Consider the following 16,505-nt stretch of genomic DNA (forward strand, 5'->3'; position numbering starts at 1 on the left):
AGGCTACAATCACCTGTGTCATCTCAGTCCTTTGCTATGGGGCTGAGGCCTGGTGGCCGGGTCGAAACAGGCCCAGGCCCAGGAACCAGGGCTCTGTATCAAATCGAGTCGATTCCTCCCTCTCACCTTGACCGGGTACTCAGAGATGCTCTCCGAGGTACTCTCCCAGTATACCGGACCACCCCCATTCCAGCTCTCCATCGAGAAACTGCCATTCCCCCGATGGAGATCATCCTTGACCAGAAGCGCACTGCAGCCAGATTGCGTGCCTTCAGTTTAGACAATCGCCACCCAGTTTGCAGGCGCATATTCCGAGCACGATCTTTTCCTGCAAACACACACCTAACCCACAATCACCTGCCATGGCTGGAGGGGGTAGAACAGACTGACCCTCTGTTATATCCCCCCTGGCAGGCGGAGGACCCCAAAACAATCCAAAATATTTGTTCCACCCGAGACAGGGCAGATGTGACCTTTCAACAGTGGGCTGATACATGCCCTCCACTCTCCATGTTCCTCTTTACTGATGGCAGCCGCTTGGGCAACTCAGACACTGCGGCTGGCGCCGGATGGTATGGATACTGGGGAGCGTGGAAGCAGGAATCCGCCTGTGGCCATCTCTCCCTGCCACATCATGAAGTCTTTGATGCAGAGGCCACCGCAGCACATGAAGGACTGAAAGCAGCCATCAATAGTGTCCAGGCCCCATATACACAGAACCTATACCTCCTTCTTGACAACCAGGAGGTGGCACGACAGCTGCAGGGCCTTCCTAGAGGCTCTAGCCAACAGACCATCCGGGCTGTTCAAGAAGCCATGGATGCCTGGCCCAACCGGTCCTCCCGGTGCCCGGCTATCCCACCCAGGCAAGTTCACGTCCACTGGATTCCTGGACATACTGGTATCGAAGGGAACGAGCAGGCAGATTTTCAAGCAAAAAGAGGAGCAAGGTCCACTCCACAGACCAACTCCCCTCCTGCAAGATACACCTGGGCTCACCGGACATTGAAGGAAGAATTCTGGCGACGATTTCAATCCTTTTGGGCTGAGAACGCACCACAGCAATATCAGGACCTCTCCATAGGCCTGGATAAACGACCCCATGAACTATCTCTCCCCAGAGCCACCCTCGGCCGACTCCTTGCTGCCCGGTCAGGCCATGGAGACTTTGCCCAGTACCATGAGCGTTTTAGACATGAAGGTGCGAAGATAGAATGCTCATGTGGGAGCCAAAAAACCCCCCACCACTTCTACTTCTGCCGGAAAGGCCACAAGGCATCCCCACATCCATGGGGAGACCAGCAGGTAGATGAGGTCCTGCGCTCTAAGTCAGGAACAAGAAACTTCCATGAATGGTTACAGAGGTCTCACTTTTACCACACGATATGCCCCGCGCACTGACCAACTCCACTTCAAAACTCTTCATGACTTTCCTCCTAACCCCCCTCCTTCCTTTTTTCGCCTCCCCCCTTCCTCCACAGAATGTGTGCGCCGCTGAACGCGGCCCCAATAATCATAGGCGGGCTCCTATGGGAAAACCTTTGCCAGCATGTATGATAAAATTAGCTTAGCTACTAGATAGGCGAGTCCGCTTCGCCCGTCGTATATTCCGCTCCGGGATCTTTGTGGGCACGTGACAAGCGCACGTGCCACTTTTCCGACGTAAAATAGCAACTACTACTACTACTACTACTACTACTACTACTCTCCGAGCTGCATCTTGTCTATGTATCTGTAGATAGCCTGACCTGTAGCTTACCCCGTTCGTCAATTCCTAATATATATATATTCGTATCTGACCCTGCACCCTGATACTGAGAGCCTGAGATCTAGAGCTCTGTTACGGACATAGGGCGGAACGCATGTATATTAGACAAGCGCCGAAGGTCTACTGGCACTAGGCCGAAGTAGTAATAGTGCGGTCGTAACCTATTTAGGTACAGGGCCGCCCGGAGCGGGCACGTGACCCCGACATTCCTTAGGGAGACCGCTGGGCGAACGTTAAGAGAGACCAGCGTTCAGTCTAAGCACCAATGGGACTGGCTATTACTACCAAAGTTGTTACATACATATACTACCTCCATATACACTCTATCACGCTTCTACCATAGTTTACCCCCGCCGGGTGGACGACCAGTTTAACAAAATCTGAGTATAACATCCTCTTAAACTGTAAGAAAGTGGTATTAAAGGAGATTTAAAAAAAAAAAAAAAAAAAAAAAAACAGTATCTAATTCAGAATACCAGCAGGATGTACAATAAAGACATTGATAGTTTAAGAATAGTAGAATTTTTCTAGAAAGAGAGGAGAGCTAACTGCATCATCTATAATATTAAAGGGAATAAATATAACTATAATCAGTGCTGTTGCATTTCATTGACATGCCTTAAAGAGAATGAAGGCGTTATAAACCTGTAATAGATTAAGATAGCTATTAAGTAAGGTAAGCAAAATAGTAAAACGATATAATTTAAATGACAGTCTGCCACAGTTCATTTAAAGTGAATAAGAAATAGGCTATTAAAGACAAGTTACTGCAGGAATATCACTCTTTTATCAATGTCTTTTTTTTAAAAAAAAAAAAAAAAAAAGTATTAGACTAACTTTCATCAAGAGATGATGTCAATCATTAGCTAATTTTAAAAGCATGTTAATCCCCTTTATATTTTTTTTCTATTAATTTTCTCTACAAAAATTAATAATTTCTAAATAATTTTAAGTAATTTGGGGAAGATCTAAGTCTCAAGGTTCTTTACTAAATCCTAGGGATTTTTATTTAAAAAATAGGTCTCAAAAACTTGACTTGGAATGAGACTAAATTAGCTATACGGAACTGTTGTCAATAACGCTTACAGTAATTATATCTATTTAAATCTTGAAAGAGATATATAATATATTAACTATTTATATTCTCTCTAGATAACTTGATATTTGTTTGGCTAGAATCCATTCTTGACTTTACATGAAGACATTCAAATTTAATGTCGACTATCCCTACTCGCGACTACTCGGGCCACACGTATGCGAATGACACCAATATGCCAATATTTTTCCTCACGAATTTCTATCAACCACTATGCTTTTTGGGTAATATAATGCTAGATTCCATAGCATAACTATCCGTAGGAAATATATAGATAATCAAAATGATAGGCATAGTAAGTCTAACACTATTCTTCACAATTCTGCCCCTCATGTTGAATATATATATATTTCATGAATAAATAGATAAATATTGATTTTTAATATTATATCACTGAATGGAAGCATGCTAATTTTATCAGCTAAATAGGGGTTTATACATTTATATTATATGATTCTTGTAAACTGGATATATTCCACTACATATATTAAAAAGAACTGATCTTAAGTCGAGTGATCAAGGTAAAAAGATTATTAGTTTTATGCCATGAAAATATTGCGAAAATCAATGGGCCGATAGATTAATATCTAAGGACTAGATAAATATTTTTATTATATGTACTAGAATAGAATGTTAAGCCACTATTTATCTGGATATCAATAGGGGTAGTCAGCCACTGTATACTTTCTGCATTCAAATACAGACCTGCTACACAGTCTAAACTAAATCCTACTTGTGGCTGACTGCCCCATAATCCTGAGTGTATTCTGAATGCTGCATTCTGGTCTAATGGCCAGACCTTGATACACCCATAAAACCATCAATTATTGATCAAGACTGATCAAATTTAAATTATGAATTCCTCCTCATTTCCTGCAGTGTTTGAAATTCCTAGTTTTTCTCATTTTTAATAGAGTTATCCCTGTTTAATGTGGAAGAAGTCAGACATTTTATTTAATTACAAGAGTGCTATTTTAAGGGTCTAGATTCTAGATAGTAGCTCTACATAAAAGCAATCTTGATCCAAAGCTGAAGCATGTATGAGTGATGAATCAATATCCTATTGAAAACACTAGACTGACTAATGGCTGACTGAGTATAGTCTAGAGTGTACAAAGTAAACTGATCAGGGGTCAGGAGTAGCATTTGAATGCAAGAGTTGTATACTTGCAACCAAATAAACCAACCATGGCATTAAATGCGGGGCGGGCTTGTATTCAAATGCAAAAAGTATACGGTGGCTGATTACCCCTAACATAAAACGGTGCCGGGTGGGCGTATATACCTGTCTTTCTACGGTTCTACCTTTGTTGTATCAGCTTGCTTCTATCTGGCTCAGGATAGCGTTATATCATCCATACTAGGAACAGTGTAAAAGTCATGTGACTGAGATGTTGAAATTCCATTCTACTTTGAAAACGCAGCTTAAAACGGCTTTTTTATGGCTTTCCCGAAAGTAGTATTAGCCATTGTTCATTGGCATATATATATTAGCTGGCTGGCTTGCTTTTTCGTACCTTTAGCTGAGTTGCCTGGAAGGGGTGTCAATATATAGGGGCTGTATTTCATTGATAGTGTTAAAACTGGTCGTCCACCCGGCGGGGGTAAACTATGGTAGAAGCGTGATAGAGTGTATATGGAGGTAGTATATGTATGTAACAACTTTGGTAGTAATAGCCAGTCCCATTGGTGCTTAGACTGAATGCTGGTCTCTCTTAACGTTCGCCCAGCGGTCTCCCTAAGGAATGTCGGGGTCACGTGCCCGCTCCGGGCGGCCCTGTACCTAAGTAGGTTACGACCGCACCATTACTACTTCGGCCTAGTGCCAGTAGACCTTCGGTGCTTGTCTAATATACATGCGTTCCGCCCTATGTCCGCAACAGATTCTGAAACAGTCTTATAACAAACTGCATTCTCTCTAGCATTTCAGGATCCCTATATTTCTACCAATTCCTTATAATTCTTTTATTTATTTGCTTTTTTAAATCTCTCTATTTCTCTTTTTTCAAAAAACTACCTACTGTTCATGACCTAGCCTCCACTATTAGTCACAGTATATCATACTACCAATCATTGAAAAAGTTAGAAGCTGTTTATAATTATATTATTCAGAATCTTAGTTTATAGTATTTAGCAACACCTCATTTACATGATCAATAAGAATCATTGGGTATGCTCAGCGGGATGATCAGTAAGTTAAGCAGGGATTATGACCTGAGCATTAAGGAAGTACGACATACCTCACGTGACCTGTGGGAAGTATACAAGTATACAAGTCGGAGGTTATACTGTCAGTCCGCAGTCGTGTATAGGGTATACTAGTATACTTCAGGGATGTCATACTGATATCGTGGAGGATATATAAGGACACTCATTCATGTACTTTAGTTCTTCGCGATTATTTTCGTCAGTCAAGCATTGGTTACCTTTCTAGTACAGACCTTAAGAGGTCATTATCGATATAACGACGACGACGAAGGACACTCAGGTGAGTGCCCCCAACTGAGACTTAACTAGAACCTAGGTTACGATACAAGAGAAGCCAGGTTGTGACAAAGAGCTCCCATCTAGTAGCGCAGGTGCCTTGAAGGTGCTAAACTATAAGGGTAAGTGGTGATCTCACCATTACCTGCATACCTGCTACCGCTATGTACGGCTGTGACAATATGCTTAGTTCTCACCATGCTGTTCCACCTCCTCAATCTACAGTCTCACAGTTAGCCGAGTCTTACATAGATCGACAAATAGATAACATAGACAGCATTTGGGCTTGGTCAGCATGCTCATCCAGTTTAGGCTTAATGTGCTGAGTAATTTTGTCTATCTGAAATATCTTAGATGGTTTCAGACTACCCGAATACTCCTATATCTTTATTTTAAGTTATATTCTCTATTAACGTAATTCACAAGCGAGTGACGCACACAAGCGAGTGACGCACCCGCCCCCCATATATAGTATTTAAATGCATTTATTTCAACCAAAACGCCATTAAATTAAGAGAACTACCTATTTAGGTCTATCTGGACATGTCTCTCTTCTATGTCATGGGACCCTACATATTCCACACCCCCGCGGAGGCCGCGTACGTGGCTGTAAAGGTGGCGAAGGCTGTCTTGAGTCTTGACCCGGGGGGTGCTGGAGCTATCAGGGCCTCAATTGGGGCCTCAATTAGCTCAACAGCCTCCTGAACTAAAAGGCCACCTTCATGGGGTATCTTCCTTTTAGACCGTGTACGCTTTTGCTTCTGTTTCTCATTTGCAGCCTGTAATTCACTTACTTCTTTCTCAAGAATAGCAGCTGATTGCATGCCAATTTGGCATGCTTTAAGAATCTGACTTATCGCGGTTGTAAGCGGACTTGGTGGGCTTCTTGATCTTGTACGGAGCAATGCATTAATTGATGAGGATTGCTTTTGTAATTGCATGTAGTTTGAAGGTGTTTTTGGCTCCCAATCACTACCCTGGCTTCTGGGGGGGGGTTGGTGTACGAAGCTGAATATTGAGCTTTGACAGCACCTGATCAGGGTCAAGAGGCAATAAACCAGCTGCTGCGAAGCTATTTTTGATAGTAGCAGATTTGAAAGCTTCAATTCGTGCTGCCGCGCATGTGGGTAGGCCTCAAGGAAGTCTAATTTGTCGATATGGTTGACCCTAAGACGCATTTTGGTTTCAACAAGATGACCATATGCTCGCTTTAACACCGCAAAACAGCCAATATCAAGTGGCTGTAAAAGATGTGATGAATGTGCTGTCCTAGGCTTAGGTTTAGAAGGATATGCAGATCCTATGCACTCAGGAGTCAGGACCCTGTCTTTCAATCAAAGTCATGCCATTCAACAAAGAATGCCTGATACATTCACTCCTGATCCTGGTCAATATCACCCAGAGACTGCCACAGCTCTTGATTGGACTGAGAAAGAGAGAAGAGGCCCCAGACAAAGTCACAGTCAGGATCCAACTACTCCAGTCTAGATGATGGAGATAGAAGAAGAAAGAAACACTATCCTTCTCAACTAGTTAGAGTTAGTTATCTCACATCTTCATAACAAGGATTGGATTGGAAGACCAGAATCATTCACTAAAGCTCATTCACCATGGAAGCCAAAGCTGGGAGAGCTGATTGATCTGTACATATCTGACAAGCCAAAGGACCAGGCAGCCAAGGACCACCAGGAAATGACTGCTAGATGGTCCCAGTCTCTGATAGATGATAAACTCATCTATTCAGATGGATCTCAATCCAGCCAAGGCTCCAATGGCTCTGGTTTATTCACTACCAACACCTTCTTCTCTTCTCAGGATGCTCAGGCCTGGAATATTGGAAAGGAATGTGAAGTCTATGATGCTGAGCTCTATACCATCCAGCAGGCCATTCAACTAGCTCTAGATAGAGTTAGGGCTCAAAGACAACCTCAGCTTCAGGAGGTATGGATCTTCTCTGATAGTCAAGCAGCTCTTCAGAGACTCCAGGGATATGTCAATAGCTCTATGCTTCTTCACATAGTAGAGCTGATCCAGACCATCCTTCAAGACTTCACTATCCAAATCCACATTCACTGGGTACCTGACCACCAAGGCATATATGGCAATGAAAAGGCAGATGAGGCAGCAAAGTATGGAGCTGAGTGGTGTGATCCTATCCCTAGAGCCCCACTCTCATATAGCTTTCTGAGAAGGGAGCTGAAGCTGAGAACTCTGGAAGAATGGGAGAGAGAATGGACTTTTCTTCCTGTAGGCAGACACTACAATGACTACACCCAGTTTTACTTGTTTACTTCAAAAACTAGACAACAGGTGCTTTTAGAGTACTTAAGAAACACTGGTATAGCTACTAGAAAGTGGCTGCTAGGCATTGAAAAAAAAAAAAAAGATTTTGTTTGTTCTGATTTAACTCTGTTTTCTTTTTTGATTCATTGTTTTTGATTCACTGTTTTTGATTCACTTTTGATTTATGTGCTAACCCCTTTAACTCTCCTCCCCTCCTTTCTGGATTTCTACAACCTGGCAGGCTTCCCAGCCATCTACATGTCAGCTGTTGATGCCCTAGCTAGGGCCTCATAGGCATTACCCATCATGTCCTCCATTCTTGACCATCTCAGAGTGAGAGCTTCCCACGTGACCTGTGACAGAGCAAATCCCATGTATATAGACCCCATCAGACATAAAGCCCACCCCCTTGGGGGTGGGTAGAGCATGCATAGTCTTAGACTGGAAAATGCTCTATAAAATGGAAATCATCATCATTATTGATAGTTAGATGACAAGACCTTTTTTAATCCTTAACTGCATTGAAAACTTTTACTGTTTAGACCTTCTGGATATAATGATCTATCCAGTCTTTTTATCAGATAAGCTATAATGTACTGCCAATAATCATTTACCTGAGCAGGTGATTGAGCCTCAGAATCAATTGTTAATAGAGATGACTAGGAATGAGAAGTGAAGGAAGTTCTTGTCTCTCATCTAAATTGACACCGGCTACAGTACCAGGTGAAATGGATTAGATTTAATGAGGATTAGACATGGTATCCAGCTACCAACTTCAAGGGCTCACTATACATACACATACCAATCTACTATTAAACTGAAGCATTCATCCATCACCATAATCTAACTACACACCAGATGAAATAGTATTTGCATGGATCTAACACTTCCACGAGAATTCAAGAAAGTGGCAGGTGAGTTCATCAATCTATCTATTAATCTAAATATAAATTAGATTGGTAGATATTGGTGGTACTCCTTGATAATTATAGATCCCATTTCACATATGAATTTGTTGAATACACTGAAAACCATTAAACCATTATTTTTACCCTCCCTTCACATACAATACACTTTCTACAACTACTTGATGGGCTATATTTCTAGTAGCACTACTATAGCCAGGCTGTTTGTGAGGCAGTAAAGAATGGGTATGATATTTTTAAAAGGCAATAATTTTCTTGATAACCTCTAGTTTATAATAAAAGACATTCACCACTAGTAGAACCATCCAACCTTTATTCAAACCATGCAGCATATCCTTTCAATCCATCATCTTGGATCCATTAAAAAAGATGACTTTGAATGAAGAGCCTCTAGATATAATTTAATAAGGGGTTTGAGCCTATTAAGAGTCCTGTCCAATCTAAATACTCCATTATTGATTATCTCTTTATGTTAGAGCAATTGCCTGAGCTCAGAAGTTCTACCATTGGGCCAAAAAAGACCACTATTATAAGAGGCCCTAGCTCTGTTCCTTCTCATATTAAAGAGTTGATTGATTATTAACCTATTTTTGCTTATTGATCCCATAACTGGCCCTACTGCATATAGCCCTTGAAATCATCAATAAAAAGCTTGTTTTTCACCCTATTTCAATGCTTTAAAACACATGAAAATGAGGACTTGGGCAAACTCTGACATGAAGTTCTTCAGCTAAATAAAGAACAACCAGCAGGCCATTCAGGGCTCCATTGCTGCATGGTTACAGTGTATGAAAGAGAAAGTCTTCCCAGATAATATTTATTATATTGATATTAACAAGATTTTATTAAATAGTATAATACAAAGGCCTTATAGGCTGCTAAAGAAATGTAAGAATGCTCTGACTTTAATTATTAATGTTTGACCAGAAGACTGTTCAAGCTCAGTAATGTGTATATACAGCTTTCCTTTCATTCATTAACTCTGATCTAGCTAACTAATTACTTCCCTTTAATGTAATCTACTACTGAGTTGCACATATCACTGAATTGCACAGTCAGCAGCGGCTTTCCCTGAACACACCACATACTACTCTTTAATCCTCCTATTTATCATCATGTTTATCATGGACAAGGAGGAGCAAATAAAACTAACTATTGAGGCCTTTAATAAAGGCCAATTTCAATCCAAACTGCATGTGCAAAGGCATTTAATGTCATTCCAAGGACTCTAATGTATCACCTGAACAGAATGGCCTCTCGACATGAAATGACTGCCAATTGTCAGAAATTATCAGAACTTGAAGAAGAGACTCTATCTAGATGGATTCTAGATATGTATCAGCGTGGCTTACCTCTTCAAATATCAAATGTCTGCTATCTTTCCCAATTACTGCTATCTGCACAGCTAAAACCCCCCGAGAAAGCCACCACTGGTGAGCTATGAGTTAACCGCTTTATCTGACGCCGTCCTGAGCTCAAATCCAAATATACCCGCAAATATGACTATCAGCGTGCCAAATGTGAGGATACTGAGTTGATAAAAGGCTGGTTTAATCGCGTTCAAGAGACCATCCAAAGATATGGCATTCTAGAGCAGGATATATACAATATGGATGAATCTGGTTTTAAAATGGGAGTGGCATCAACTGCAAAGGTTATCTGTGTCTTGGAGACTAGAGATAGCCATGCCAAGACAAATGATAATTTAGGATTTGAATGGCTTCAGGAGTTTGAGAAACATACTTTTCTCATCAGACTGCTGGCAGATATCACCTTTTGATTCTTGATGGTCATAGCAGCCATGCCACTGCTAATTTTGATCATTTCTGCATGGAAAGGAGGATAATCCCATTATATATGCCTCCTCATTCATCTCATCTACTTCAGCCACTGGATATAAGCTGTTTTACACCACTCAAGCACTACTATGGCCAGAAAATCAGGGAGATGGCACAAAATGGCATCCATGTCATTGATAAAATGGATTTCCTATCTAACTACACCAAAATCCATGCTCATGCATTCTCAAAGACCAACAACATACTAAGTGGATTTGCAGCTGCTGGTCTTATTCTGTTTAAACCAGAGAGAGTGCTTGCAAAACTCCATATCAAAATGAAGACACCAACACCACTTTCCTCTCTGAGCAGCAATCAATCCTTTTATTTAGGAAGGACACCTGCGAATCTCTATCAGTTAAATCAGCAGAAAAGGCAGATGCAAGGGCTTCAAATACAGTCTGTATCCTCAGTGGCTGCAGAGCAGATGCTTGAAAAAGTCATTAAGGGTGCAGAGATGGCAATGCAGTATTTTATCCTTTTACAACAAGAAATCCATCAGCTTCGCACATCAAATAGGCATCAGAAAGAGAAGATTACATGAGCCTTTATCCAAGATGGAGGGAGTTTAACTGGTGATGAAGGGTTGCAAAGATTGAGAGAATGGGAGAGGCAAGAAGAGCCAGCACGGTGCAGCAATTGCAATAAAGAAGGTCATGATAGATTAAAATGCCCTACTAGATAGTAATATATTTAATGAATTTGACTTGCTCTACAAGGAATTGATAGATAGATTATATGCAGTATGGATGCCGCCGCCGCCGCCGCCGACCGCGCAATTCGGTGATAGATTACGTTAAGGGTTTAGTATGAATAATCAGATAACTTATAATAAAATCAATATTCCTTTAACTACCCTGGCCAACGCTGAAGTGAATAAATATCTATCTTTTCATAAACAAGCGATAGAGTTTATAAAGTTCTTTAGAATCCTTATCTAATAACTAGAAAAATTAATAGAAATAAAGAACTAATAGAACAGACAAGTTAGTAATGTAATTAATTACTTAACGTAATTCCCGACCGAGCTGCGCACATCCGACCATGGTCGAAATGTAGGAGTCTTTTTAACATCAACAAAATGTATTTCTATGTAAAAACTAGTTACTATTGCGATTAGGACATTGATTCCTTTTATGCCCTATAATATTGCAATCACTACAACGTGGTGGCGCCCGTACAGAACGGTATTCTATCATAGGCGCTGGTTCTGTAGATGTAGTAGGTATGACTTCTTCCCTCTGGTTCCTGCCCTGTATGAGGTCCTGGCCTTCCTGGACAGAAAGTCCTTCTTCAGTAGCTATCTGCTTCCTAGACCGCTTCTTTTTTTGAATTTGCTTTTCATTTGAAGCTCGCAGTTCCTTGTTTTCATGGGCAAAAAAAAAATGGCACTATTCATAGCCATTTCACACCCCTTGAAAAGCTGCTTTAATGCAGCTTTAGTAGGGGTTGAAGGACTGCGTGTATGTTCCCTTAATAGCCTTTTGATTGTAGCTTCCTGCTTTTGTAATTGCTTCAAATTGTGAGGTGTCTTAGGATCCAAATTGGTTGATTGGCTTCCTGGTGGTGTAGGGGTCTGAAGTTGAATAGTAAAGCGCCCAAGTACCTCCTCTGGGTTGAGTGGAACCAAGCCAGTGGCTCTAAATCCATTTTTGATATTGTTTATAGTAAAGGCCTTCTTTCGAGCCTCTGGATAAGCCTCAAGAAGGTCAAGTTTGTCCACATGGTTGTAGCCATGCTGCATCCGTGTTTGAACCAGGTCACCATATGCACTTTTCAAAGGTGAAAAGCAGCCCACATCAAGTGGTTGACAGTAATTTGATGAATGAGGTGGCATGCAAATAGGAATAATATCATTCTCACTGCATGTTTTATCAAATTCAGGAGTTAGATGGCTACCATGGCCATCTAAAACCAAGAGACGGTATTTTCCACTTGTCCGGCCACTAGTCTCTGGAATAAAGGTTTTTTGAAGCCAACGCAGAGTAATTTGATCTGAAGTCCAACCATTTGGACTAACTTCAATCCTTAAATTGGGTGGCAGTTTAGGATCTTGATACCAGGCCTCAATGTGGACAGATCCTTTGAAGATGATGCATGGTGGTAAGGCCCATCCCATAGAGTTAATACACTCAATAGAAGTAACCCATTCCCGGTTCCCTGGCTGTATAACCTGACGTTTACTAGGCATATCAGCTCTAGTTACCACTTTTGCAGTAGCAATTAGGCCCATTGCATAGCCAGTCTCATCGAAGTTGTAGATATCTTCAGGTGCAATCCCGTGTTGCATTATAGTGATTTGTAACAGATTAAACCACTCCTTAATGATCTTTGGATCCTCACATTTTGCACGTTGGTAGTTATAGCGTCGGGAATAACTAGTCTTGATTTCATTATGGCGTTTAATGAAGCTGGACACCCAGTTCTTGCCAATGGGTTGAGCATTGGTAGAACCATGCTGTGAAAGGAGAATATTGGCCATATATTGAACATGAGATGGTCGGGGGGCTGCTCCACGTCAGTCCATAGAGAGTATCCAGTGTAGAAGTGATTCCTCTCCATTTTCAGTCAATCTATGCCCATTGGCGCACTTTTCAGACCGTGATGTTATACCATGGAGGCGTGTTCAGAGGGTGGATTCAGGGACCTGAAAATGGCATGCTGCTTGCTGTACAGTAGGAATTTGGGATTCCTTTAAAGCAGATATTGCTAATAGAATCCTCCCCTCTTGTTCAACTAATTTTCTTGATTTGGGAGGCATTTTTGGTGGAATAATAGAGGTTGAATTTTTTTAATTGATTTGAAACGCGTAGAAAAAACACGCGGTGCGCAGCTCGGTCGGGAATTACGTTATATTATTATCTAATATTTTCTTATTAACAGGCAATGCTTCTTGAACTAGTTCTTTTTTAATTATTAATTTAAGCCAGCATGGTCTGATTATTAAAAAGGAAAGTGATTTAATTACTGTAATATATGGTTAGACTAATCTAACTAGAATAGAGCTCTATAAATATTATTTAAAGCTAATAATATCTTATAGCACTGAAGTAGATTCTGTAACATTCTAAATCTAATCTCATTAAGCTAACATAAAGTAATGTAAGCAATGATTTAAAAAGAAAGAGTAAAGAAGTGATACCTTGATGATGGCTCTTGTATGGCCTCCCTCGCAACCAATTTTTGCCGGCCTTCAGAGCCAGTCAAGCTCCCTCCATCTTGGATAAAGGCTCATGTAATCTTCTCTTTCTGATGCCTATTTGATGTGCGAAGCTGATGGATTTCTTGTTGTAAAAGGATAAAATACTGCATTGCCATCTCTGCACCCTTAATGACTTTTTCAAGCATCTGCTCTGCAGCCACTGAGGATACAGACTGTATTTGAAGCCCTTGCATCTGCCTTTTCTGCTGATTTAACTGATAGAGATTCGCAGGTGTCCTTCCTAAATAAAAGGATTGATTGCTGCTCAGAGAGGAAAGTGGTGTTGGTGTCTTCATTTTGATATGGAGTTTTGCAAGCACTCTCTCTGGTTTAAACAGAATAAGACCAGCAGCTGCAAATCCACTTAGTATGTTGTTGGTCTTTGAGAATGCATGAGCATGGATTTTGGTGTAGTTAGATAGGAAATCCATTTTATCAATGACATGGATGCCATTTTGTGCCATCTCCCTGATTTTCTGGCCATAGTAGTGCTTGAGTGGTGTAAAACAGCTTATATCCAGTGGCTGAAGTAGATGAGATGAATGAGGAGGCATATATAATGGGATTATCCTCCTTTCCATGCAGAAATGATCAAAATTAGCAGTGGCATGGCTGCTATGACCATCAAGAATCAAAAGGTGATATCTGCCAGCAGTCTGATGAGAAAAGTATGTTTCTCAAACTCCTGAAGCCATTCAAATCCTGGATTATCATTCATCCAGCCATTATTGCTCATGCTGATTCTGTATTCCTTTGGGATAGCTGAATACCACAGTGATTGATGCTTTTTCCCAGCCAGAATAATCTGCAGAGGTAGAGCAGATCCAGAGGCATTTATGGCAATTATTATAGTAATCCACTCATGATTTCCAGGCTGGATAGATTTGGCATGGCTATCTCTAGTCTCCAAACCACAAATAACCTTTGCAGTTGATGCCACTCCCATTTGAAGGTCAGATTCATTCATATTGTATATATCCTGCTCCAGAATGCCATATCTTTGGATGGTCTCTTGAACACGATTAACCAGCCTTTTATCAACTCAGTATCCTCACATTTGGCACGCTGATAGTCATATTTGCGGGTATATTTGGATTTGAGCTCAGGACGGCGTCAGATAAAGCAGTTAACCCATAGCTCACCAATCGTGGCTTTCTCAGGGGATTTCAACCGTGCAGATAGCAGTAATTGGGCAAGATAGCAGACATTTGATATTTGAAGAGGTAAGCCACGCTGATACATATCTAGAATCCATCTAGATAGAGTCTCTTCTTCAAGTTCTGATAATTTCTGACAATTGGCAGTCATTTCATGTCGAGAGGCCATTCTGTTCAGGCGATACATTCCAATGTTTTATTAATAACACTCTTATAGACTACTTGGATGATTTTATGACTGCATCTATAGATAACTTGCTCATCGCCTTGACAGCACATCGCAATGGATTTTTATTTCTTTTTCTTTTCTTTTTTAATAAGAAGAGATACAATACTGCACTAGTGATAGTGGATTAATTTTGTAAGAGACTTATTAGTATTACTGTATAAAAGACTGTTATCTCTAAGAATGTTATACATGTTCATTGAACATTTTTACTGCTGATCTCTAACAATCATTATTTTAGATTACAGACTTCAGTTTATATCAATATTCCGAAATGAGCTTTGCTAAATCCTTAGTCTGACTGAAACTTTCCATTATATATATTATATAAAAATACATGGCTAGATTTAGATTATAATAACTGCCAACTTTAAATCTATAAAACCCCTTTATCTGCTAGATAGGTTTCCTTTCTTATTCTTCTCTCCAGATTTGATATTCTCATTGATGGATACACTAGTTTAAATAGGAATATGATTTTATCAATATCTACTAGTCTGAGCCTGTGATAGATAGTATTGAATAAAATATTTTTTAACCTTTTAAACATTAAAAGGCATTCCAGTGTGATCTTTCTAGTGTTTAAGATATAGTATAAAATCTTATATTAACTGAATGATTCTTTAATGGGCCTTTGCGGCCTGTATCTATATAGATCTGATGTTTCAAACTCTCAGAATTAATAACCTGTGTCACAGGCTGGGTACCTGTTGCATAAGCAGTATGATTAGTAGGAGAGATGATTGGTAAATTACTGAGAGGATATCTACCCCACACACCACAGATGTATATAGAACTGCCTGATCAGACACCTGTCCTTTCATTCTTCAATGAAATCTCTTGTATGATAGCTAGTCATTGGCTTTGCCGGTTTAGCTCCTAACAACTTGTTAGTAACAGAATGTAGTTATTTCAAGTAAATTTGAGATTTTCTATTATAGACTAATATTATTTTCTAGTTAGTTAACGTAATCCACAGCCGAGCTGACCATACAACCGAACTGACCATTTTCTCCGCAACCACAAGGATATTAAAGCTTTTCAACCACCAACGCCATTAAATTAGACTATATAAAAAATAAAATGAATAATTATCTACTAGGACAACCTCTTATCGTATGTCCTACAGTCCCACAGCCACTACAGCGTTGTGGAGCTCACTTGCGAGGCCAAAATATAGGCTCTTCAACCTGGGCTTCATCCTGTGTATCAAGCTGCTGAATGCGCTCACGACCTTCCTGTACAGATATAAAGAGATTATCTCCTATAGAAGCACGTTTCCTTGCCTTCTTCTTTGTTTTCTGCTCATTTTCAGTCTGTAAAACCTTGATTTCTTGTTGGAGAAGAAGGTTTGTATTCATTGCCATCTGTGCAGCCTTTTCAAGGTGTTGAATATGGGATACTGGACTACTAGAAAGTGTCCTTTTCCTTTGAAGGCTTTTCTGCAGATTGTGGATCTTGTGATCAAGCTGGCGGGGATTCTGAGGTGTCTGAAATGCAGATGATATTGATCCTTCAGCAAGAG

General features: G+C 40.4%; 3 protein-coding genes across 3 annotated transcripts; 2 read left to right on the top strand and 1 right to left on the bottom strand.

Annotated features, from left to right (window-relative positions):
- The first annotated feature begins 5,800 nt into the window (after window positions 1-5,800).
- ASPGLDRAFT_41486 (uncharacterized protein) lies at window positions 5,801-6,309 on the top strand. The gene is made up of 2 exons (XM_022545419.1): window positions 5,801-5,982; window positions 6,014-6,309. Exons 1-2 carry the CDS (start codon window positions 5,892-5,894, stop codon window positions 6,088-6,090), a joined length of 168 nt encoding a protein of 55 aa, XP_022406145.1. The 5' UTR covers window positions 5,801-5,891; the 3' UTR covers window positions 6,091-6,309.
- A 4,198-nt stretch (window positions 6,310-10,507) lies between these two features.
- On the top strand, window positions 10,508-11,061 carry ASPGLDRAFT_41489 (uncharacterized protein). Its single transcript, XM_022545420.1, has 3 exons — window positions 10,508-10,736; window positions 10,794-10,873; window positions 10,936-11,061. The coding sequence occupies exons 1-3, from the start codon at window positions 10,538-10,540 to the stop codon at window positions 10,972-10,974; spliced, it is 318 nt and encodes a 105-aa protein (XP_022406146.1). The 5' UTR covers window positions 10,508-10,537; the 3' UTR covers window positions 10,975-11,061.
- A 2,527-nt stretch (window positions 11,062-13,588) lies between these two features.
- On the bottom strand, window positions 13,589-14,058 carry ASPGLDRAFT_41491 (uncharacterized protein; the record flags this gene model as incomplete). Its single annotated transcript, XM_022545421.1, has 3 exons — window positions 13,830-14,058; window positions 13,693-13,772; window positions 13,589-13,630 (listed from the first exon to the last, which is right to left on the bottom strand). Exons 1-3 carry the CDS (start codon window positions 14,026-14,028, stop codon window positions 13,589-13,591), a joined length of 321 nt encoding a protein of 106 aa, XP_022406147.1. The 5' UTR covers window positions 14,029-14,058.
- Between the last annotated feature and the right edge of the window lie 2,447 nt (window positions 14,059-16,505).

The sequence above is a fragment of the Aspergillus glaucus genome, assembly GCF_001890805.1.
Source record: "Aspergillus glaucus CBS 516.65 unplaced genomic scaffold ASPGLscaffold_1, whole genome shotgun sequence".
Classification (NCBI taxonomy): Eukaryota; Fungi; Ascomycota; class Eurotiomycetes; order Eurotiales; family Aspergillaceae; genus Aspergillus; species Aspergillus glaucus.